Below are 26,687 nucleotides of genomic sequence, written 5' to 3'. Positions count from 1 at the left end.
AATGATGGGCCGACTGTGATTGATTCTCAATTAAACATCTGGCTACTTCAGATGACAGCCTTGAGCTAAGTTAAGAGCTTTGAGAACTTAAAAAGAAGAAAAACCACTTGATCCAGGGATAGTCCACATATATATTGGCCTATGGTGAAAAAAGCAAGTTGGTTCCAGAAATTCATTCCGATTGTGCAGATAAAACTTCACACACAGAATTCCACAGGATGTGGTATTAGTGTATGAAAAGTCAAGATCCACGGATCCCCAGGCACGCACCTCCAGATGGTGGAGATGTGAGGTGCCATCCTGGTGCTCAGGAATCCAGGTGGCCCATAGCCACGTGCACAATGTACCTGGCGCCTAGCTAATTTCTAACACAGACTAGGATAAGACACATTCTAAGGCCTGGCCCCTATCAAACTCTCTCAGGAGACCAGGCTCTTTCACCTGAGCAACTCTTCCTTACTTCTACTTTGGCTGAGTTTATCGCCAACAAGCCTTACTCTGCCCTGTTCAGCCTTTCCATCTCCCTCCCAAGACCTCACCCAATGACTGGACAGGGCCCACCCAAGCCTGGCAGTTCCATTAAGTAGCATTTGGTCACACAAACTCTGTTGTCTATTTAGAATAAACTTAAAACTTAAAAAAACAACCCTGTGTGAAACATTAGGGGGAGGATGGATCCTTCAACAGTGTTGGGAGTTTATTCTTCCTATCATTTCTGTTTGAAGATGTTGGCTTGTGAATCAGTCTTACGAATGATCTCACCTGAGGGCAAGTTGCATGACCTGTATTTGTGCTTCTCCTACTGCGGCTGGTTATGTGTATTAGAATGCAGGCTTGCATTCCCCATTCCTTCATATAGGCAGTTCCCCCCCTCCTTTCAGGTATGCTGTGGTGTTACTTGCAATCCACATAAATTGGCAGTAGCAGAACCTATGGCTCATTAGTTCAAAGAACAACCAACATGCCAGTGGCTGAGATTATCTGTGGTTTCCTTGTCCAAATTGGTCTTTGTCTAGGGCAGGGGTTGCCAACACAGTGCCCTCGGCTATCACGGCACATGCAAAGGTGGTCATTTGTGCTCTCAGGCAGGGATGTGTAAGGTGAATGTTAAAGAATGCCCCCTAACCATGGCAAACGTGAAAACTTTGCAAAAAAATGTTAAGGAATGTCTCCTACTGCTAAAGATCAGCCACGCTTTCAGAATTCGCTGTACAGTGGTACCTCGGGGTAAGTACTTAATTCGTTCTGGAGGTCCATTCTTAACCTGAAACTGTTCTTAACCTGAAGCACCACTTTAGCTAATGGGGCCTCCTGCTGCACCGCACCGCCAGAGCACGATTTCTGTTCTCATCCTGAAGCAAAGTTTTTAACTTGAAGCACTTTTTCTGGGTTAGCAGAGTCTGTAACCTGAAGTGTATGTAACCAGAGGTACCACTGTATAGTTAACTTCCACGGAAACTGGCACTGATACGCCCAGAAACCTCACCAAGATGTTGGAGAAGCTGCACCTCCACAGCCACATACCTCCATATGTGGTGTGAATGCCCTAAAGCCCAACCCTTCTGGACAGCAGTCCTACAAGAGATAAGCAAAATAACTAAACAGGTATTAGAACTCACCCGAGAACTGGCCCTACTGAACATCTTCCAAGATCATAATGACCACTCACATTATACAGAGCTTATAACCCACCTACTCTCAGCAGCCAGAAGCCTCATAGCCAGACACTGGAGAGACCTGTCAGGAGTAAACATGGACCAATGGTATCAAATTGCATGTGAAACAGCCTTACTGGAAAAGCTAACCAATAAACTGAAACTGACCTGGAGACAGATAGAAGAGGATGCCTTCACCCCAGTATGGCTCCCCCTTATCACATACACAGCCCAACAAGACAACAACAAGACTCCACCGACAGCATACAAATCAATCTGGCTTACCTGACCCAACAAGCCCCCCCCCCCAATGCAAACCACACTTCAGCCAACCTCAACCAACCACACCCTGCCCCCCCCCAATACCTCTCACTACCAAGGAAATGTAATAAATGAATAGAAAGAGACCCTACCCAGTCGACGCTGACACAAAACCCCACACGTACACTATATAAAACAATAAAAGCCTCACCACCCCACCCCTCCTCTCCCCCCTCTTCTTCCCCAGCCTTATATTGTACTCAACTCTAATGTCTCACAACAAATTAACTGATTTGTAAGAAAGACTGTACAAAAAAAGAGCAAAGCATGTACTTTTGTAAACCAAGAAAATATTTTTTAAAGAAAAAACAAGGAGATAAAATTTGTTACAGAAGCAATGATATGATTTGACACTGAGTTTCTCTGGCCATGAAGAACATCGAAACGAAACAGAGAGTATCAAACTAAGTTGGAAAGGGAGTGAAAAAAGATGCCTCTAGCAAACAGAAATGAGCCCTGAAGGTTTGGAAGGTTTGGGCATGCATACATTCATCATTATGATCAAATTGGAGGATTTCCATGGCCTTGGTCAAGAAGCTTAGGAAATTTATTCCCCAGCTGCCTCCTAAGAGGTAGTGAAATGAAAGTAATTCCTCCCTAACAGTATCTCCAATGCACAAAGACAAAAGCAGGGGAACTCTGAATATATAATTCCCATACGAAGACCAATCCTTGTGGTAGAATATCCTAGTAAACAATAACACCCTCTGTCTGTCCTAATCCAATCTCAGATTAATGGCTGCAGAAAGGTCAAAGGAGTTAAGGCTCTCTCCAGGATTTTGTGGGCTGCATTACCTTAAATAGCATACCTTGACCTTTTCTTAGAAAGAAATTATGTGATTTTGATTTTTGCCTGCCCTCTCTCAACAGACTGAGCCAACTAACACAACTTCAAAACAAGTAAATCAATATAAAAATCTGTGAACAAGATTTTGACAGGGAGGGAAACTCAAAACAACCGAGTATGAAAGGGGGAAGCAGCTACCGTTAACACCATAATAACAGAAATTGTGTTTCTTCTTAAAAGCCCAGTAATTCTAATCAGAAAAGTAAGAGTGCACGCAGATTGCAACATATCCAAATATCGTACAGGGGTGTCAAATGTTGGAACATCTCTTTCTAATGTCACCAGATTCTCTGGTGCTCTGGCCCATCCAACATCAGAGCTCCAGCATCAGTAGGACCATAAGGTGGGCATGTTGGGGTTTCCTAGAAATGTCTTGGATCAGAATAATCCAAAGGCATCCCAGACTTTCCCGACAAGCCCCCAAGCCACAGAGCTATCTGATCTCATTACTTAGGCACTCTCCCAAACACCTGGAGATGTTTGACATGGGCTGTGTGTTATATTTGGCTACATGTGCACCTGCCTGCACACACCTCAGCTCATTTTTCCAAGGCCACAAGGGTAGCAAAAACAGAAGTTTTATCAATTCCTTGGTGGACCACTAATATATGACTGGTGGCAAGTAGCAATCAGGCTGGTGCACCAAATTATGCAGGCCTATAATGATACATTGACGGGTGAATTCTTTTTTAAAAAAAAAGAAAATAAATGCAAAATATTGCTAATTAAAATAGTGGCCAGTAATCATATTGCCGAGTTCCATTCCAGCTGTGAAATAGGATTGAATTTTGTGACTTGCCAGACAGATTGCACAATACGCTCATGACCTCAAGTGAGCCTGATCAGTCCCAGAGATACTAAGTTCTTTCATGGCTCTGAATCAAGAGCTAAACATGAATCACCACTTCCTCTATTTATGGCAGAAGGAATATTAAGCACAAGGCACACAAGCGGCATTTAGCACCTACAAGTTTCATTTCCACATTACAGAACTATCTCCTGCTCTCACTGCACATTTACCACGGTGGAAAATATATCCACACATTGACCGTTTAAACAGGCAGCTATGGTGAAATACTGAATGAATGAATGAATGCAGCGAACACTCCACTTACTGGGAAAGATTCTGTAAGAGACCCATTTTTTAAAATGGTATGCATTCAAGAGACGTGATTTCAAGCAAGCCACTGGGAGGGTTCTTAGAAGGACGACATCACCTAAGGAAACCCATAACACTTCTGGAGCTCAGCTGACAAAGAATTACAGTATAAAGGTTAATATGTCATTTGCGTCCATGTGACTTTCATTTGCCATTTTTTAGCTTGCCACCATAAACCGCACAATACTAGCAATTCCCAGAGGGAAATTGTAGCCTATTGTGAATTGTGGAACCTTAAAGGCTAGCAGTTTTATTGTGGCTGCAAGATTTCATGAACTATAGCCTACCTTAGCACATGCATGGAAATATTATCCTGAGATACTGATTTATGTATGCAGAGTTTAGGAGGTGGAGGGTTGTAAATAATGAGTTCAGAGGGAAATTAAATTTCTAATCTACTTCATGGCAAAGAAGCTAAGAAAAGGAGCTATTTAGGAGTCTCTGCTAAGCCCTAGCAAGAGATAGCGCAAATCTAATTTTTTTCAGACAGTTGATTTTACAATATTTGGATATGAGCTACATTCATTAGTCTGCAGAAAGGTTACAATCCCAACTGAGTGTGTAGCGCTGTGTGCAAAAGATATCTTGATCTAGCAGCCACAGATCTTGGTGGTAATATAGAACAGGAAACCGCCATGATGAGGAAACTGAGGACACAAACAAATGAAGTCAAAAGACCAGATTTCCATGCAGGAGGAGAGAGATCCGCCTTAATAGTGGATTGTCTTCCACACAGCAAAGAGCTGGCAAATCTGCAGTTACAGTAATCCATAATCAAACAGAATATTCTTCGTATCAATCAGTACTACTGCTAAAGTCCTCCACCGGTGGGACTACTAATCTACAGTAAATATTTGCTATTAATTAAACTATCTTACGTCTCTTCCACATAAGATCTGCATAGTTTTCCTCCCTTAAAGGGAATAAATGATACCAAACACTGTATGATTTATTTCTGAGTTAGCGTGTGTAAAATTGCACTATATAATTTCTGCTCTTTCACTCACACTAAGGAGTGGGGAATCTGTGGCTCTTCAAACATCATAAAATGGAGATGGGGAGAAGGTTTTATGCTACCTTGGAGAAAGGTGGGATATAAATGTTATAATCAATTGATCAATCAATCAATCAATCAATCAATGTACCCCAATGGGCATGGTTAGCAATGGTGGGATCTGTTGTCCAACAACATCTGAAGGACCAAAGGTTACCCACCTGTTTAACTGCATTCTGTCTCAAAGCGTCAGATTTTCACCTCAGCCATATTCAGGCATGATCTAAGAAACAAAATCTTGGATGCTTTGTGATGGCATTCATTTTACTGCACTGCAATTACTATACTACAGATATAAACCCATGCAAGTCAGTTTACATTGCCTAAAAATACTGTCCATTTTCAAAGAATACACATTGCTGACTGTTCAGCAGTTACTCAGTATTAAGAAAGGAGTCTTTCATGCAATTTAGCAGAGACTGTTCTTCCTCTTTCTACCTAAGGCTGAACTATTGCCAGAGAGACTCTAGGGTTAGCTCAACTTTGACTAGAAAACTAGAAGAGACACATTTTCGATGTTTAAGAGTGCAGTAGAGCTATACTGTAATAAGCACAAGATAAAAAGATTTGACCTTTTGAGAGTATCAATGGAAACTACAAGAGGTATTCATTGGAGAGGATTACCCTGCAAATTCAATGTCAACGTCAAGAAATCAACGTACAATGCTACAAATGAGGCAGGAAATGATGAACAAAGAAAGGAATTTCATAGATTCCAGATGTACCCTAACACCAGCTGTGAGGTACAAGCCAGAAATCAAATTAAGGCCTTATGAAGGCCACTACTGTCCATTTTCTTAGGGGAACTCTTGTTTTTTAAAAGGAAAATAACAAACCAGAGATAAACGTCTTAATGTTTCCACAATGAAATCAGCATCTGCATTCATCTGCGGTCAGTTACCAAAAAACAAAAACACATTGGAGAAGCTATGGAGGGAAAAGGGTTTTTAAGATTATATCAGCTACTTTCAAAACAAACCTCACTATCAAAAGCCCCTAGGGTAACTGCTAATTAGCTGTTTTGCATTTTCATGTGAGAAACTCATTAAGTTTAGAAGTATGTATATGAGGGTAACAGTCTCCTTCCTCCAGTCACCCTGCAGCAGTGGACAAGTAGGACATTAATCCATCACACACATGTACTGCCACCTTCTAAAGATAAAGGTAAAGAACCCTTGGACAGTTAAGTCCAGCCAAAGGCGACTTTTCAAGCCAAGGGAGCCGGCGTTTGTCTGCAGACAGCTTTCTGGCCCATGTGGCCACCATGACTAAACCACTACTGGCTCACGGAGGACTGTGATGAGTGTCAGAGACCACGGAAACGCTGTTTACCTTCCCACCACTGCAGTACCTACTTATCTACTTGCATTGGTATGCTTTTGAACTGCTAGGTTGGGTGGAACTGGGACAGAACAACGGGAGCTCACCCCGTTGCACAGATTCGAACTACCGACCTTCTGATCAGTGATTTAGACCACAGCATCAACCATGTCACACCTTCTAACATCATATCCACACATAAGTGGGCTTTGTGCATATATTAAATCATAATCTTTAATATCTGTCTTATTTATCAAGGTCATATAATTATGATCATCTTCTAAAAACATACTAAGTTAAATAAGCAACATGTAATCATTGAATATCCTCCCCTCTTTCTGTCATCTCCCCTTAACAGAGAACTGAGTAGCAAACATTTTTATTGATGATGAACCTAAAAGAGAGAATGGTTTTGAGGAAGGCAGCACATAAGAGTGCCTGCAGCACTTTTGGCTATTTTTCCTCTTCCATTGATGTAATCTAATGCGCTTGAATTTTGCAAGTTCTCTTCCAAAACAGGAACACACATGCGCAAGACATGGAGGCTTCTAGAACAGACTTTGCCAATCAAATGCTGCTGGTTATGAAACCATCTCAAAAACAGCCCAGTGTCAACAGGCCTGGCTCCAGGGCAAAGTGAACTAAAGATGAAGCAAAGTTTTATTATCTATAAAGGTGCAGTAACAACAAAATGCGGTGCTTTTCAGTTAATCATACCATGTGAAATAAGGCAAGGGTGCTTGTGTGTTTTGATTTCAGCCATTTAGCAGCTCAAAACTACATTTTCCAGAATACAACTGGTCTGACCATCTGCATGAGCAGAATAACGTTTAAATGAGATTGTTTTCCCAATCACATGAAGCCTTCATATTTGCTCCTTCCATCTATACTTCACACCAGTTTTTCCTAGCACCCTTCCCTGACTTTAGTCTCAGGGAGCCAACAACCCAACTGTCTTTCACCCTGAATGTCATACATCAAGCAAGAAGAGTAACAGAGTTGTGAAAAATTATAAACAATTCTAATTATAAAACGATTATCAAATTATTCAATATTGGCATATATGTGTTTTCTTATTTAGTATATCTATTGGCAGCAAGCGCTAACAGATCTCTTTAACTCCCTTTGAATTTTACACTTTTTCAAAGACCTTGCACTTGTCTTGGTCTTTGCCCATTTTCGTCTCTTTCCCTGTTCCATTTCCGGGGGGGGTTTGGGGGTGGGGGCTGCCCTGTGCCTCTTAGCTTTCTTCTGCTAAGCAGGTCCTACACAACCCCCACAACCGTACACCCTCTACCTCTAAATAGCTTCACAAAAAAGAAATACTAAAAGGCCCAACAGGTTGCTAATGTAGCTCGACGCGCTATGTTTTTTAGCGCAAGAACATTCCAATAAAAGAGGACCTTACTTTCCTTAGTCATAAGACAGAGAGCTTCTTTTACACCAGTATCATTTCACCTGCCTTGTAGCAGGAGGTGAAAGTGCCAAAACAATATTCCTTCCATGTAAAATACAAAATGAGTTACACATTACATCTATTAAAAATTTATGCTAGATGTGTCGTGCTACACAACACATACTCTGGTACAGCCTATCCCAAAGGAACCTAGAAGTGATAGGTTTCTTTTTATACTATTTTAAAACTGTGCCATACTTCACAATACAGTCCCTCAGTGGAACACCTTAGCTGAGATGGTGTGGGCTGCTCAGTAATTGCGGGGGCGGGGGGAGAAACAGATCTCTGTACTTCATTGTCAGACTACAACATAAATCTACTGTCCCACTGTCTGTATCTAGAGTTGAATCTTGGGAAACAAAACCTCTCTTTTCCTGTTTAGGATCTGGGCATTGAAATACAGCCAGATTACACTGCCATAATTTACACACCCATTTTCTGTAGGAAGTGCAGACACACAGGTGACTTGAAGAGGGTCTTAAATGCAAGCTTGCTTGTTCAGTAAAGGTAAAGGGATCCCTGACCATTAAGTCCAGTCGCGGATGACTCTGGGGTTGCAACGCTCATCTCGCTTTACTGGCCAAGGGAGCCAGCTTCTGGGTCATGTGGCCAGTATGACTAAGCTGCTTCTGGTGAACCAGAGCAATGCATGGAAACGCCGTTTACCTTTCCACCGGAGTGGTACCTATTTATCTACTTTGCACTTTGACGTGCTTTCGAACTGCTAGGTTGGCAGGAGCAGGGACTGAGCAACAGGAGCTCACGTCGTCGTAGGGATTTGAACCTCCGACCTTCTGATCGGCAAGTCCTAGGCTCTGTGGTTTAGACCACTGCGCCATCCGCGTCCCTGCTTGTTCAGTAGCACCTGCTAAACAGGGGGGAGGAGGAATCATTAAAATGTTTAATCGCCAGAGCCAATCCCATTTCACTTTTTCTTCCTCTTTTCCAAAGAAGGTAAGAGTCATGCCCCAAATCCCACAAGCAAGGAATGGGTGATTCTTCAGACCAAAACTGTAATGATCCAGGCAGTGTCCTTTTCCAGTGAAATATCTGCAGCGGTTCCTCAACCCACGCTTGCCGTTCAATAACAGAAGCTTCACTGGACTGGGGAAATGCTTCAGGACTGAATACCCAGAACTAGTACAACAAACGTTTAGGCTTTGCAATCATGGAGAAGGCGTATCCCACCTTGATGCACTATTTTTAAGGGCAATCCCCAAGATGACATAAATGCCAGTGAAACACAAAAATATTCTCCTCACTTGCACCTGAAATCTGATGTCATCCTATATAGTTAATATATTGTTATACTGTTTAGATGTATTTATGCTGTATATATTTTTAAAAATCATAATAGAAGCCTCCAGTCAGATCAATGTGAGTTGGATTAAGCTCCAGCCGTTGGCCAAATTTCTACCTTTGCAACGAGCTTTTTGCTCAGTTTCCACTGCGCATGTCATAACTCTTGTGCAACTACTACTCCTCATGCTGATTATGCACAGACCTGCTGGCACAGTGCCCTGTGACTGATGTGCCCTCTCCTTCCTGACTTAGTAGTATACTAGCCTCATCTTTCTGATAATACACAAAACCTCCTCATAATACCCAGAGCCGAAGCTAGGTGATCTTGCGCCCCTGGCAGAACTGTCCAGATTGCGCAGCCTAGCCACGGACAAATTAGCTCTTCTTTCCACCTCTCCCCCAACACACACCCCCCTTCCACCAATTCAATTCACCCTCTATTTAAAACCATTTCTTATGAGGCAATAATCAATATTGATATTTATGGACACATTTTTAGCCAATTTTGCGTCCCTGGCAGGGGCCCACCTCACTACCCCCTAGCTATGGCACTGACAATACCCCCACATTCTGACCTATTCAGTTCCTGCTGTTGGTCAAGTTGCAGAATAATTCCTTGCTTCTTGACTGGAATTATTTGTTGTTCCATTCCAGCTACTCCTGATACTGCAGAAGGATGACTCACATCCTAACACAACCACAAAGGGCCTCACATTGAGGAGAAGAGAGTCTATAATATATTTTTTAATCATCAGTAAGAGCTGGGCTATGAGTTACATTTGTAATAGGAAAACTGCCAAAAATGGTATCCCTGTGGCAATAACTCCCCCATCCTGTTCTCTACAACAGAAGCGGGAACACTATGGCCTGCAGGCCACACCTGGCCTATGGAAGCTTTTCAGCTGGTCTTTGAGCTATTTGGGAATACAACCCTATTGTCCTAGGTGGGACAATTCAGACTTCTTTTCCACAGGCACACTGAGCCAGCTGCGGGACCTAAGGAAGTAGCGATGTTGACAAATCAATAGGGGTCCTGGGAAACCCAATCCTGTGAAACATGGATGTCTTGCAAGAGGCCAGCTGCCTCCCACAAGACAATGCGGCCCATCCAGGGTGGGAGTTGTGTTATGAACGGGCTGTGAAAGACAGACTGTTCTAACTTGAAATTTGCTTTGAAAGTGCGCTACAAAAGGAAATATGCAAGCCTGAGAGCTAGCAAACTATCGTGGTCGAAAATGTTTATTCCAGCCATGAACTTGGTACACGGCCTCATGCAAATCACTCTCATTCGGCCTCAATATGAGATGATAATAATATGGGATAATAATACTAGTCTACTTTATCACGCTGCTGTATGGATTATTTTTAAATTTGTATACCGCTTACATGTCAGAACGGCTTCTAAGTGGTTTACAACTATAATAAAAATATGTCACATTAAAGCATCCTTAATTAGAATCTACAATAAAACAATTTAAAACTGTAACAATTTAAACAACATCATCACAAGTTCAATTCAGGGGGATGCTTGCCTAAACAGGAGTGTCTGGCCCACTCCTGATCTTCAAGATCCTACCATGTGGTAATAAACATTTACAGTGGTGCCCCGCAAGACAAATGCCTCGCAAGATGAAAAACTCGCTAGACGAAAGGGTTTTCCATTTTTTGAGTCGTTCCGCAAGACGAATTTCCCTATGGGCTTGCTTCGCAAGACGAAACGTCTTGCGAGTTCTTGCGAGTTTGTTTCCTTTTTCTTAAAGCCGCTAAGCCGTTAATAGCCGCTAAGCCGCTAATAGCCGTGCTTTGCAAGACGAAAAAACCACAAGATGAAGAGACTCGCGGAACGGATTAATTTCGTCTTGCGAGGCACCACTGTATTATTTATACCCAGCCCATCTGGCTGGGTTTTCAGTAGCATCACATAGTAATTGTCCCAGGTCTACAATCATAGTGGACTTGACCACAGAAAGAAATGCTCACTTTTTGACAGATGCAAGTTGCACAGAAAAGTACACATAGATGTTATGATCAGGAGGACGAGGGCCCACCACAGAATATACCATTCTCAGTAGCTTCCCTGTGCAAAATGAAACATGTAGCTCAGCTGGCCTTCCAGGCATTCTTAAAAACACTTCAACTGCCTTTTCAAAACATTAGGCTTTAAGTAGCTTTACCCTTTTTCTTTTTACATCAATACTGAAGTCATTTTCATTCAAAAAATAAATAAAAAAGTTTTGATGACTTCCCCCGCTTTTTAAATTCAGTACTTCTCTGCAACGTTCATAAGAGGCCATGCACGCCTGAAAGTTCCTAAAGAGCACTTGCCATTTCAGCGACCTTGGTTGATATTTCTTCACAGTTCTCCCAGGTGGGAGCAGCAAAACTCCACGGCAAATGTTTCTGTCCACCATGATTAGTGTCACAGAAGAAACATCTTTCATTCTGATAGGTATTCTTGGCTAAGGGTGGGCGGGGAGGGGGGGATCCCTTGATCTCTCAAAATAGAAGCCTGAATTAAAACTGAAAGCCGTGCAAGCAATCCTACATTCACTAAAGACATCCCACTCTGATGACACAGACAGCAGCAACTTCAAATTTCACATACCCATTCCGACAGCCCCGCAATTTCGTTTCATTTTATTGCCATAAACAGAGTGGTAACAAATAAAACCTGCACACTTCGCTTCATGGAAAGAATTAAATATAGCTTGCCCTTATTTGCCTATATTTGTTTTCAAATTAAGAATAGCCAGTCATTCAGATATTTGAAATAGGGGGGAAACCAAAGAATCGTGAAATACAAGAATATATATATATTTGATATGTGCACATATTATATATTTAATATTGTAAGGCTGATGTGTAGACGTTTTGGTTATTTCACAAACTGCATCAGGAAAAAATGTGTTATTCTAGTCTGCCACCATGTAAAGCACTTCTACACAGCAGCCAAATAAAGGTTTTAAACACCACCACCAGGATAGAATTTTTTGTGCCCGTTTCCCAAAGCTGTTCACCATGTAAACTGGACCAGTAAAAAACCCAACCTTGCCGGTTAGTACAGCCACCACCTCTGTAGTCCCCCAATCCTCAGCCAGGGGAAGCTCAGGTTGCTGTCTGGATGTTCTTGGGATTCACAAGGCAAGAGCCACAGCCCCAAGCCCTTAAGTTACTGAGCAGCATATGACCAAGCAGCCAAGTACATAGATTCAGAGCCAAGCTGACTTCAAGAAACCACACCAAAGTAAATGCAATACTTTATTAAAGAGGTTATAACCATAAGAACCCTATACCGATAAAATACAGTTAAGCAATGCTAATAGTGTAAAGCCACCTTTGGGAATTCAAGAACGGAACAGAAAAATAACAGAGATATTTTGCCTCATGCATTAGACCCATTAGACATTAGGCATCCAGCTTGTGGTTGTTGTAATTCAGAATCCTTCATCAAAATGGGGAGCATTCCACCTTAGGCCAGGACTAATTCTTTTTGATACCAAAAAGTTCTGGCTTCCTGCCAGTGGTAGGAAACATTCAACATTTACTTCTGGGCCTTTATATTTTAACTTACTGACTCTGCAAAAACTTAGTCATCACATCCTTGTGGGTTATATGGGGTGCAGGTGGAGGGGTGGCACCTCTGGTGGGTGACACATCGTGCTCCTTCTGGGGTTGTTGGTCCACCTTTGGTCCCCGACCCTGTACTCGGCTCTTCCCTGTGGCTCCTAGAAGCTGCACAGCATGCAACAGCGACCACACCTTGGGAAATGGCTGTGACCAGGCTTCCTCAAACTCAGCCCTCCAGATGTTTTGAGACTACAATTCCCATCATCCCTGACCACTGGTCCTGCTAGCTAGGGATCATGGGAGTTGTAGGCCAAAAGCATCTGGAGGGCTGAGTTTGAGGAAGCCTGGCTGTGACTGACCAGCTAAACCAGGTAAGGGTAACCAATGAGCCTCAAATCCTTAATGAGCTAGGGACTTCACCCAGCATGCAAAGACAGTCTCCAGCAGATTGAGCAAGTGAGACCAAGTATTAGTCCAACAGTCAAGCAGGCAGTTTCTGCAATTGCTGTAGAGCAGGCACCCCCAACCTGCGGCCCTCCGGATGTTTTGGCCTACAACTCCCATGATCCCTAGCTAACAGGACCAGTGATCAGGGATGATGGGGATTGTAGTCCAAAACATCTGGAGGGCCAAAGGTTGGGGGTGCCTGCTGTAGAGGGTAGTGAGGGTAGCCCATCTAGGAGAAGGAAAACTCTGATCCTAAGCCTCCGCTGCCTTGTGGGTTGGATGGCACCTCCTTCCGGCAACTCCTGCCGCCAATCTGCTGCCAAACGTATACCTCTGCTTTCATTTGGACCACAGCAAGGCCGAAAAAGGGGTCTTGTTGCTTGGGACAGCCCAGGCCCTCCATACACACTGCCCAGGATTGCACTCCGGGAAGGTCACTTTGATTGACTTTACGCCGAAGGCGAACTCCATTGCCTCTTGCTTTCCGTATATTGCGATGTACTTTTCAACAAGAGGGTTTACATTTAATTCTTTCAGCAGCAAGTTGTTACCAGTCCAGAGTAACATGATCCAAGAGGCAACTTTCAAATATTCCATTTTGGAGTCCCAGGGCCATTAAGTACCTCAGCTCAGTGTTATTAGAGCACGTGACTTTGCACACAAAAGACCCCAAGTCCTGTCCTGACATCACCAGGTGCGGCCAGGAAAGACCCCTGCCTGAAAACACAGAAAGCCACTGACGATCAGTGTAGGCCTGCCTTTGCCAACTTGGTGCCCTCCAGATGTTGTTGAACTATAACACGCAGATATATTGTATTTTGTGGGGAAACAAGGCTGATCCGGGCATTGAAGTCGCCTCCCAAGACAAGCCGAGGGTTGGGTGACAAAGAGTCTATTCTTTCGAGTAGTTGGTCAAGTTTTTCCCAATATGGTCTCAGTTCCCCACAAGACTTTACTGGAGGTATGTACATGCAGATGCAATAAGTATTTCTCAGGAGACTATCAGAAAGGGACAACACTAAAAAATTAGGAATGGTCAACGAGGGACACTGTTGAATTGATGCATTAAGAGAGGTTGATACCAGCACCGCCAGCCCCCCGCTAGGCCTTCCATACTTTACAGTTTTAAGAGCTGGTTGAGTGTAACTTGTAAAACCCTGTAATTCAACCATAGGGCCCTCTTTTGCCCAAGTTTCTTGAAGAAAGATGATATCATGTGTTTGTAGATAGGAACAGAAATCACTGTCTTGGATCTTGTTCGTCCACCCTGTTACATTCCATGAGAGAACTTTAATTGTTTTGCAGTGATTTACTCTTAGTCAATTGTTGGCCAATGTATTCTTGGAGTTTACCAGTTTTTGAGGCAACAGAGTATTGCTAATGCTAGTGGAATGATCCAGATGTTCGATTATTTCAGTCGTCGTACATAAAGTACTCACATTTGTAATCACTGGGCCTTTTCTTTGAAAATTGCTCACCAGAGGGAATTCCTTGGTTGTATTTCGTGACTCCTCTTCATCTAAATATCGCATCTTTGTCCAATACTCCAGTGGTTCTATAGTTATCATTCTGTTGTGGCCATTGGGTCTATTGTCAGTCTCTACCTCCGATTCTTTAATCTCTTTCAATGTCTGGCTCATAAGATCAAGCCTCTTGATAACTGTTTGTTGCTCTTCCTGAGAACTATAACACCCATCATACTGAATGGGACTGATGGGAGCTCTAGTCCAACAGCATTGAGGGCACCAGGTTGGCGGAGGCTGGCACAGACAATCCTGAGCTAGATGGAATAGTGGTCTGACTCGGGATAAGCAGCTTCCTGCGTTCCTGAATTATTAATTCATCTGGTGCACTTAGTACATGCAATTATACATGCACATCATTTTAAAGATTTATTGCCCTCCGCTTCTAAGAGTATTGCCACATAACAAATTAAACTGCCTTCTTTTAAGCACAGTGTTTCCAAACTGTGCTTATTAGCTTTTCCGTTCCTAGTTGCTACTCAGCACAGGTATCTACCATGCCAAGCTACATAATGAATGCTCCACCTACACAAGTTTTGCTCTCAAGGGAGCCTTATTTAATTCAAGGCATCAAATAAAGGATTTGATCCTACACCCTTGTTACAAGAGACTGGGAGAGCTATGCAACACATCTTAAGAAAGAGGGCTGCGGTTGTTAAGTGCAATGGAGAAAATTAAGAGGTAACAAAAATCACTGTGAACTGCAGATTTTGCAGACCACCCACCAACACAATAGAAAATTATGCTACTGAGAGAATAAGTTTAAATTTAACAACAGTGTAGAATGACTATTTCGCTTGTTTCTACTGTACAAAGTCCTCCACAATGAGGATGGCTGACCCTTCTGGCAAATCTCAAAAACAAAACGTAGAGATGGGAGGGAGGGAGGAAAACCAACAAGGACTTTCTCACTCTATCTGGAAATTGAAAACCTTAAGTTTTAATGGTGCCTCATAGTTTTAAATGGTTTAGCTAGAATTTTTTTTACTATGAAGGAAGACTTCAGGTGGACTATCCACTATTGCATTTCTCAGAATAAATTTATATACTACTTGATTTTTAGGAGGGCGGGGAATGACTCAATGGCCATCACAAGTTCACTAATCACCAAGAACTCACATTGCATTCAGTAACCGATGAATGATGACAAAAACCTATTGCTGGCATTGCTACCTCAACTGGGCATGTGAATTCTACCATTTTATATATCAACAGTATAGTTTAAGGCAGGGATGGGAACCTGTGACAGTTGTTTGTTGGTCTATAACTCCCATAATTCCTAGGTTTGATGTAAGCTAGAGTCTAACAACATCTGGAGAGCTAAAGTTCCCCATTCCTGGTTTAAGGTTAATAAAATTAAAGCTACAGAAGATCTCTATGGCAACGTAACTTGACTGCCTGGAAGTCTCAAACAGAGCATTTCAAGGCAACCACAGAATGTTAAGAGCAAGGTCAATGATGGTTCTCTACTTCAAGTTATAGGTTTTGGTAAAACTCCCCAGAATGCATGTTACACTTGTGCAATTACATCAAAGAGTATAGCAATTAAGGAGTGCCTAATGATATTTATTAACAAGTTAAGTTGCCAAGCAAAAGTAACCTCTTTGTAGTTCTCCCAACCAGTCATTTGCCACATGCCATATGTTGTTTTCTTTGAGGTTCTGCTACACTGACTCATGGAAATGTCACAGCCACACACTTCCACAAAGTGGCAATCTTGTAGGAAGTGTTTGCTTGCCTCACATGACACGTCTTGTCTTGTTTATGTACAAGGAATTTGAGCAAAAAACAAAACAAAATTCTATTTATTTCAGCAGAGAAGGAGCATATCTATATCTAGAGAAGGCTTTGAAGACAAACAGCACCAGCGAAATGTAGTCATATTAATCCAAAACATGATCTAGAATTATTTTTGCGTTCAGTCACATTTGCAAGATTTTTTTTTTTTTAAATCAGATGGCAGAGCAAACTTATTGCTAGCAACAAGCTGTCTATTTTTAGGGATTTGCTTTTAATGGGAGGATAATATTGCACACTGTTTGCAGCCATTTAAATTTCACTTACGGAACCATTCCACTTTCCCCCAAACACCACACAATATTGTACTTTCTGTAGGCTACTTGTAGAGCCAATATGTTCACATGGAAGTCAGCCCTCTGCATTTCGACAGAACGAAAACAGTTTCAGAAGTTATTGGGAGAACATTGAACAAGCCCTCCAGCTACATCTCCGCCGTAACATTGAAAGAATGTTGCATAATGTGTAGAAGCTTTTTTTTTTTCCGCATCCAGAGTTGGCTCATACTTAAAATTAAAGCAACTTTAATTTAAGGTCCCATGGCTCAGGACTTGCACTTCAATAGTGTTGCACCATAATGTTCAAAGCCACTCTCTCTGCCAGGTACACAAATGCTTCAGGTGCGGCTTTGAGATTACCTCACTCACAGCAGAGCGCAAAGAGGTGGGTGTAGAAAGCAGAAGTGAAATCCTAAGGATTTTAAGGGCTGTAGATTAAGAACAGTTGGCACAACACTGGAGAATGAAACCACTGCACCTGTCTTGATATTTCCACCTACTGATAGCTGGGGGAATTGTAGCTTATCATCCTGAAATGTGCTCCGGCTATTACTGCACAACACCTATCACTTTCCGTGCTGGTTATTGTAAATTGCTGAGATCCCTGAAATGGACAGCAATGCTAAAACTCTTAGCGTCCATGGCCTGGAAAAATTCGGGTAGTCCTGCTACCACTGGCACACCAGGTTTGAGCCACACTTGAAAAACTCACAGCATGTGAGAACCTGTCTTCATTCGTTGACCATTACTTATAATGCACCAAAACAAAAGGGCTCATGCTTGAAAACAGAACTCAGTATCTCCTCTGAGCAGCATACAAGCAAAACAGACAGAGGCGTACTTAGGCTCCCTTGCACCCTTGCCAAGAAGAGTGGGCAGACATGCAAGCTCCAAGACAGAGTGGAGAGGCACCATTTTTGTGTCATCTCGTCCTTGGTGGGAGCCAACCTAATCTACACCTAGGTATGCCCCTGCAACTATAAAGGTAAAGGTACCCCTGCCCGTACAGGCCAGTCTTGCCAGGCTCTAGGGTTGTGCGCTCATCTCACTCTATAGGCCGGGAGCCAGCGCTGTCCGAAGACACTTCCGGGTCACGTGGCCAGCGTGACAAGCTGCATCTGGCGAGCCAGCACAGCACACGGAACGCCGTTTACCTTCCCGCTAGTAAGCGGTCCCTATTTATCTACTTGCACCCGGAGGTGCTTTCAAACTGCTAGGTTGGCAGGCGCTGGGACCAAACGACGGGAGCGCACCCTGCCGCGGGGATTCGAACCGCCGACCATGCGATCGGCAAGTCCTAGGCGCTGAGGTTTTACCCACAGCGCCACCTGCGTCCCTGCAACTATACTCAGGGATAAAAAAGCAGGAAACCAAAGAAATGCAACTGTAAAATAATTCTCCAAAAGGGGGTTAGAATAAGAGCAAGTTCATCAACACTCAGCTACACATGACTCTGTGTGCGTGGAACAACAATTACAGATCAGACGCAGCTTTCATATTACAACACATCAAAGACAGAGTGGTTTTCAATGGCAACAGTTCTAATAATCAGCTGCAAGAAACTTTCAGAGACAAACCACTTAAGGATGAATGATCAAGTGATGCAACAAGCTTCTGAATCAATCCTTAGTCCAGACACTGACTACAGCTTTATCCACACAATACATTTAAAGGACATACCGTTCCCAGGATTTTGGTGGGAAGCCAACTCACAGAGCTACAATTCCCAGCATCCTTAAACTACAGTGCCTGGGATTCTTTGAGCTTTTAATGTACGGTGCAATGGGACCTATTTTTAGGGCACATCTTTTCACATTATACACACACACACACAAAAATGCATTTATTTCCTTCATCCTATAGATCTCAGGGATGCGGGTGGCGCTGTGGGTTAAACCACAGAGCCTAGGACTTGCCGATCAGAAGGTCGGTGGTTCGAATCTCTGCGACGGGGTGAGCTCCTGTTGTTCAGTCCCTGCTCCTGCCAATCTAGCAGTTCGAAAGCATGTCAAAGTGCAAGTAGATAAATAGGTACCACTCCGGCGGGAAGGTAAACGGCATTTCCATGCGCTGCTCTGGTTCGCCAGAAGCAGCTTAGTCATGCTGGCCACATGACCCGGAAGCTGTACGCCGGCTCCCTTGGCCAATAAAGCGAGATGAGCGCCGCAACCCCAGAGTCGGCCACGACTGGACCTAATGGTCAGGGGTCCCTTTACCTTTACCTTATGGATCCCAGAGCGGATTAAAACAAAATATATAACCTGAACCAAGCAGAACACCACGAGTCCAGAACAACATAAAACATGCACAATAACTTTAGAAAAAGTTCCTTACACAGCAAGCAAAGGCAGTGCATTTATGCACCAGAAAGTATAAAAATCCCAAACACTATAGAACTTACGGTTAGTTGCGAAAACACTTCAGAAAGCCAATATAGCAAGGAAGTCAGGGAAATTCAGACAACTTCTCCTTCACCCTCAAGACAGAAAAATTAGAGTCCATCCAGCCCATTACTGCCAACTCCAGTGCTTTGGTTAGGAGGCTTCCCCATTGTTATGGCAAGATACTTTTGACTGGAGACGCCAGGAATTGAATCAGAGACCTCCTGAATGCAAAGGGTGTTCTCTATCGCTACAGTTGGATTTGAAGGTATGAAAGCAGCACTGACTGCAGAAAACAATAGATGTCATTTCATCGCTACAGCAGATGATTAAAACTGGGGATACTCACACCTGGAGCCATTTCCCCACCCCTTTTGCAATCATCAAAGGTCCACTTCCCACATTCACCCTGGTGAGCGTCCCAGAACATTGGAGCAGGTGAATTTATCCCCAGCCCCTCTCTCCCTCTCCATCTTGGAGCTGATGAGTGGGATAAGCAGACTGTGAGAAAGAGGTGGTCTCCAAGGTGCCCTGCAGCACTGCTGCAGATGACTACTGGCCTCCATCCCAGCACAAAAGGCAGGGAAGAAAAGATGGCACTACTTTTCACAATGCGCTTCCGGAGAGAGTTTTAGAAGGTGGCTCCTGGTGCCTATGGAGGTCAGGAGCAAGACTTTGCTACACAGGGAGAGGGGGCACTAATGACCACAGTTTTCCAGTTTCCTACTGGAGAGATGCAGGTGGCGCTGTGGGTTAAACCACAGAGCCTAGGGCTTGCGGATCAGAAGGTCGGTGGTTCAAATCCCTGCGACGGGGTAAGCTCCTGTTGCTTGGTCCCTGCTCCTGTCAACCCAGCAGTTCGAAAGCACGTCAAAGTGCAAGTAGATAAATAGGTACCGCTCCGGCGGGAAGGTAAACGGTGTTTCTGTGCGCTGCTCTGGTTCGCCAGAAGCGGCTTAATCATGCTGGCCACAAGACCCAGAAGCTATACGCTGGCTCCCTCAGCCAATAAAGCGAGAGTCGGCCATGACTGGACCTAATGGTCAGGGGTCCCTTTACCTTTATTGGAGCAAGTCAAAAATTTGTGGGCAAATTTTAGCAACAGTTAGCAACGTGTGTGAAAAATCTCCATTACAATGAAGGTGACAGTGTGGGTGGGTGTGATATTTTGGAACTGACAAATTAAGAAGTTGCTGAAGCTGAATGGCATCCAATGTTTTCATTTTTAAAAAGACACTCTTAATTGGTGTTTTTTGTTTTAATCAAGTTATACCATCTCTAAATTGACGAACCTACTTATCCGTTTAAAAAAAATTTAATAGAAGGCACAGAATTTTTGGCCTAACTTCTAGCTCAGGTCAATGGGCAGAAAGTGTTGTTTAAAGGTCTATTAGACATATATGCAATCCATATATCCAAATGCAAGGTGCAGTGGCTTCAATAGGTACAGGTGAACAGAGCTGCTGCATAAGTGGTATTTAATGCAGCACAAATGCACACAACTCACAGAAGGGAAGTCCCTTACCCCCTCTTCTCCCCTGTTTCCCCCTGCAGCACAGTAAGTTTCTTCAGAGGGGAGGGGGACTCTAAGGAAAGGCCAAGGATGTGAGGAAGGTGGTTGCAATGGGAGAGGGGAACTGGGGGAACTTCAGGCAGAGGCAGGTAAGCAAGTGAGATTCACTGCTGAGTAAACTCAGGCTGTAAATCCTATGGAGGAACAGGACAGGAATAAATGGGCAGTTTTCACAACCGAGGTATAAATGGTGTAGTTTCTCCCAGGCACAGCTTTGCAACTTAGTCAAATTATTACTATTTATTTGCATTAATTTATTAGTTGCATTTATATAGCCAACCCAACAGGAGCTTCCTTGGGCAGGACGCAAAGTTAGCTATGTTTTTAGATGACACCAAATTATTCAGGACGGTAAGTATTGCAAAGCATACTGAAAAGCATCGAAATTCAGTGTGCACTGACAAGAGAGATTCAGCATAACTAAATGAAATGTGAAATGCTGCACAAGGAAAGCGAAAAAAATCCTATCACTGCAATCTCTGTAACTACTGGGGGAAAGTGTAGATTTCAATGAAAACTCTCAACTCAGAATGCTGAAGCCATAAAAAGAATTATGAGGACGTAAAGTTCAGGGGGATAAATTAGTTACTGGGAAAGTGTCAAGAAAATCCAACACAGTTACATGTGACTTCAAAAGAAGAAGAAAAACTTTCTAAAAACGAGGAGATAGCTTAAAGGGAAGTTGAAAGGGAAAGTCAAGAGGATCAAAGCTCTACAAAACGCTTCATAGTTGTTTTAAAATCACAACATTAGACGCTCAGCTAGAATGTGTATGGCAGATCAAGGAAGGTACCAACAAGCCAAGAAGTTGTCAGTGTAGTTAACGAGCGAATAAGCTATTAGAAGCAATAAGTCATTTAGAAAATGAAAATCTTGTCCGAATGAGGACAACAAAAAGGAACACAAATAAATGCAAGAAGCCAATAAGAGTCCAGCCACCCTTTTCCTTAGGTCTGTACCTCTTTGCCCCATTTTCATATTTAGAAGAGTATGCATGATTGGCAAGAGGAGGCTCAATGTATCATTCACTTAAGGAATTAATGATCATACACCTCTTCTGGTATTATAATGTAGTAAACATGTAAGGATGGGGCTTTCCACACCGGCTCTGCTACCCTCATCCTTGCCATGTTGAGCAACAAGATCTGAAGTGGGCTTGTAAGGACACTCACAATTGCTGGGAGGTTTTAAGGACATTAGGGATGCGGGTGGTGCTGTGGGTTAAACCACAGAGTCGAGGACTTGCTGATCAGAAGTTCGGCGGTTCGAATCCCCGCGACGGGGTGAGCTCCCGTTGCTCGGTCTCTGCGCCTGCCAACCTAGCAGTTTGAAAGCATGTCAAAGTGCAAGTAGATAAATAGGTACCGCTCCGGTGGGAAGGTAAACGGCGTTTCCGTGTGCTGCTCTGGTTCGCCAGAAGCGGCTTAGTCATGCTGGCCACATGACCTGGAAGCTGTACGCTGGCTCCCTAGGCCAATAAAGTGAGATGAGCTCCGCAACCCCAGAGTCGGCCACGACTGGACCTAATGGTCAGGGGTCCCTTTACCTTTAAGGACATTCAGGAAAACATGCTTAAAAGCTCCTTTCAGACATTGACCCTCAATGCAGCAGCAAGGAGTCTGTGCAGGTGGAGTCTGCACATTCAGTCTTGCGCCACACCAACCAATACATGAACAGCACTGTTCAAAATTAAATAGGCGCCCAGCACATTTGCACCTGGCTTTTGACCACTTGCGAGCAAGTGAAGATGCCCAGGTGCCAGGATATGGCGCCTGACATCTTCACCGTCTGGGGATCATTGGATCTGGACTGATTTCACAAACTAATACCACATACTGTAGAATTCTATCAGGTTATATTTTATCTGCACAATCGGAATGAATTTTGGGGAGCAGATTGCTTTTTCTGTGTAGCCTGAGCAGGAGCAGTCACCATTAAGAAAAAGAGGTTGGAATAGACCACTATATATGTGGACTGTCCCTGGATGAAGTGATTTTTCTTCTTTTTAAGTTCTCAAAGTTCTTAACCAAGCTCAAGGTTGTCATCTGAACTAGGCAGATGTTTAACTAAGAATCAATCACAGTGATGGTTTTGGTAATACTAAATCAAAAATAGAGACTGAGTTGTTAGATAGTAAAAGGAAAACATTGTCGAGAATGTATAAGTTATTACTGGAATGAAGAAGTAAAGACGGCGCGGCGGCAGCAGGAGGCCCCATTAGCTAAAGTGGTGCTTCAGGTTAAGAACAGTTTCAGGTTAAGAACGGACCTCCGGAACGAATTAAGTATTTAACCCGAGGTACCACTGTACTTCTGAAGGAACCTGGGGGGGGGGGGGGGACACACCCATGAACTGAGAACATAGGCATGTGCACATGTTTTAAGAAATACTCCTTCCCTTACTGCTCCTGGAATTGTGGGACTGAGATATTATAACCATAAGCCTCTGACAATATGGCCATTGCTCCAATTAAAAAAAATATAGTTCTCATTCTTCATCAGCCAAGGCTTTCATTTTTAACAAGCTTTTTCTCTGCATCCGTTCTTTACAGACAGGCTCACCAACCCAAAGTTATCACTATGATGAGGTCTTCTTTCATTTGTGGAACCAGAAGGCAATACTGGTTCATCAACATTCTGAAAGGCATGGGTTTAACAGCCTTGCACAGACTACTTCCAATGTATTTAAATGGCATTTTTACAAAACAACATATGCCGAATCAAAGTACTCTGGCGAAAGCTCTCACATCATCTTTTTTCCAAACCGGGGTAATGTTTCCCTCCCGGATTTGCATTATATGATGGGTGTGAATTTGCTTTTACATGCATCAACAAGTCAAGCTTTCTGCAAAAAAAAAGGGGGGTAGCAGAATAGAGACCTCCCACTGGATTTAATTTGTTAAGGGTATAGCACTTGCCCTGTAACCCAGGACAGTCAAAATAATACCAGAGAGAGTTTTAATCTACAACAGCGACATCTGTCACTTACTTTTTAATGATGTGGTCTGGAAGTCATTCAACAGTCAAAATAATAGCACATCTCTCAAACAAATTAAAACTACCTTCTGTGAAAACCACAGAGCAACTGCTTGCTGTGAATTGTCAATAGCAGACTGAAGCATTGGCAGCTTGGAATACAGGAAATCTTTATTACCGTATGTTTACCACTAGTCATTTTATGTACACTTTCCCAGGATCCGTTCAGTACATTAAGCACAAAACTGGTCCACCAGTATTATTTGTATATGTGCACCGCATACAGTTCAAACCAACTTGGCTGTGAACAGCTGGAAGTTTCAGAGAATTATAGCCAATACTGTAGAATTGGTACTACACATGTAACACTTTATTTTTTTCCTGACTACTATAGTCAGCTGAAGTAGGTTTAAATCACTACAAAAAACTTGCAAAAGTTTGATCAAAAATCATAAGGGGATTTTTTTGGGGGGGAGAGATGTATGCATTTCAGGCAGGAGCAGCTCTGTGACAAAATTACAGTGGTACCTCGGGTTACATACGCTTCAGGTTACAGACTCCGCTAACCCAGAAATAATGCTTCAGGTTAAGAACTTTGCTTCAGGATGAGAACAGAAATCGTGCTCCAGCGGCGCAGCAGCAGCAGGAGGCCCCATTAGCTGAAGTGGTGCTTCAGGTTAAGAACAGTTTCAGGTTAAGTATGGACCTCGGGAACGAATTAAGTACTTAACCCGAGGTACCACTGTACACACAACCCTTGAGATGCTGATGACTCCTACCATTTCTGGCCACTGACCCTTACTATTAGTTAAAAGTATTGGACTAGCACCTGGAAGACTAGAGTTCAAATCCCTACTCAGCCATGAAACACAAAGAATGGTCACATTCTCTCAGCCTAACCTACCTCACAGGGTTGCTGTGTTGATAAAATGTGGAGGAGGAGAACCATGTATGCCTAGGGCTGTCATACGTCCTGGTTTTCAAAGAAAAGCCCCCCCAAAAAGCTATACAACTCTGTTTGGATTTTGACCTTTGGCAATATGGCAACCCTTGAATTTAATGAAGGAAAGCGGGAAATAAATATAATAATAAACAAACAAAAGAACTTAGCACAATGAATAGCTATTCAGGGATATAGGACACAAACTCTGTTCATCTAGATTAGAAGAGGAGAGAGAGAGAAAAGTGAGTTTCTTTCAACCACAACTGTCAAAGATGTCCCAGAAACTGAAGCAGATAGGTTTGTGCTCAAAGTACTATTATATGAAGAAATCACCACCTATATTTTAAGATAGATACAAGGGATTTTTGTTGCTTTGTTCAAGCTATGTCAGTCATTTGATAAAGACTTTGCCGATGAATATCAGAATGGCCATCACCAGAGAGAACTCCTAGAAAAGCGTGAAAAACAGTGTAACGGACAACAAAGTGCAAAAAACAACAAATAATAATGAAAATGATATTGTGGCAGCAATCCTATACATCTGATTTACATGACTGTAAGCCCCAAAGAACTGAATAGACATACATAGGATTAAAGTGTAAATGACACAGACTTTAAGACTCATGAGTGACAGTGGTAACAAAGAGGAACCAAAATTGACATTTCACCATATCACACTGTGCCAACAGGAAATGGCAAGAAGATGGGTTGCCTCTTGAGCATATAGGATGCAGGAATGCCAACAGGAAGCTACTAAGCAGCAGTGGGATGACATTGGCACACAGTGGCGTAGCGTGGGGGGTGCAGGGGGGGCCGGCCGCACCGGGCGCAACACCTGGGGTTAGGGCAAATCCACAGGTTAGGGGGCGCAAATCCACAGGTTAGGGGGTGCAAATTACTTGCCTTGCCCCGGGTGCTGACAACCCACGCTACGCCACTGTTGGCACAACAGAAACCCAAGCGGGCGGGGGGGGGGGGAGATAAAACACACAAGTGACAGTAAGAAGCGTCCCAAAAAGAGGAGATATCCATACAGCTACAATAGGCATAAACTAGTCGGTCATCAGAAATAGAATAAACGGAGTTGGGAAGAGCGGGACTGAAATTAACTGTACACCCACTGGCAAGCAAGAACACCCCACAGACTTGAGCATGCCACTGCCAATCCCGCCCCACATATTAATTAAACGGCATTTTAGAGTGGCAAACCGAGCTTCTGCAAGAGCACGAGCCACATGCAAAGACTAGAAAGACCCAGCAAAGCAATTCCCACACTGCAAATTGGGCGCGAGCCACTTGCCTTACATCTTGCGAGTTGACAAGCGGCGACAACCACCCCCCCCCCACCCCCCGTCACCACAACCACACTTCTTCTTTTTACACTTTACTGCCATCCCTTCTTCCGCTCCTTAGCATCCTCGCCCGCCTCTCTCCTATGCCAGCATATTCCCCCCCCCCACTTCACCCTATTATAAACTTCAGGGCCCCCTCTCCAACACACACACACACCCAAGCCATTCATCATCCCTTCCTGAGGAGGACCCGTCGTTTCTCCACAGGGACGGGTTGCACGGGAAGGAACAAACGAGGGGCCGGATAAGAGCGAGCGGCGGGCCGGTGCTGCCGCCTTAGCTGCTGGCGGGGGAGCCCAGGCAGCCGACGGGGCGCCCCTGCCCGTCCCAACCGGGCTGCAGCGGCTCCTCGGGGGGAAAGCCCCTGCTCGGCTTGCAAGGAGCACCCAGCTCCCGTCCTTCCCTTTGTTACTCCTTTCTCCTTCTTCCCTCCGCCCCGGTACCTATTTTAATCCTGACGCTCTGGAACACCCGCAGCCCCTCTTCTTCCACCGCCATGGCTTCTCCTCCTTTCTTGCGGAAAGCTCCCCCGCCGCCGGGAAAGAGGGCTGCCTTCTTTCGCCCCGCGACTGCAGCGCGCGCGCCGAGAGATACAATGCGCGGTCTTGAAGCGGGACCCGGGGAAAGAGGGAGGGAGAGAGGGAGGGAGCGCGCGCGCACTGGGCCGCCGCCCCCACCCTCGCGCGCTCCACTTCGCAAGAGCAGAAGAACACACGGCTCCGGCAGCGGCCGCCCCC

At 43.8% G+C, this 26,687-nt stretch overlaps 1 protein-coding gene across 3 annotated transcripts in view; it reads right to left on the bottom strand.

Annotated features, from left to right (window-relative positions):
* Window positions 1–26,687, bottom strand: part of RASA3 (RAS p21 protein activator 3) — a 153,531-nt gene that overhangs the window by 100,103 nt on the left and 26,741 nt on the right. Inside the window, exon 1 of one of the 3 annotated variants that reach the window (XM_077927647.1) lies at window positions 26,394–26,638. The exons of 1 other annotated variant lie outside the window; for it this stretch is intronic. In XM_077927647.1, the coding sequence (XP_077783773.1) occupies window positions 26,394–26,448 (55 nt within the window). In that variant the 5' untranslated portion in view covers window positions 26,449–26,638. Of the gene's footprint in view, window positions 1–26,393; window positions 26,639–26,687 lie in introns of those variants that run through there. One more of the 3 variants, XM_028728030.2, reaches the window with a different exon arrangement.

Source organism: Podarcis muralis, chromosome 4 (assembly GCF_964188315.1).
Source record: "Podarcis muralis chromosome 4, rPodMur119.hap1.1, whole genome shotgun sequence".
NCBI lineage: Eukaryota > Metazoa > Chordata > Lepidosauria > Squamata > Lacertidae > Podarcis > Podarcis muralis.
The sequence above is the reverse complement of the archived record's forward strand: the minus strand, read 5'-3'. Positions and strand labels throughout refer to the sequence as shown.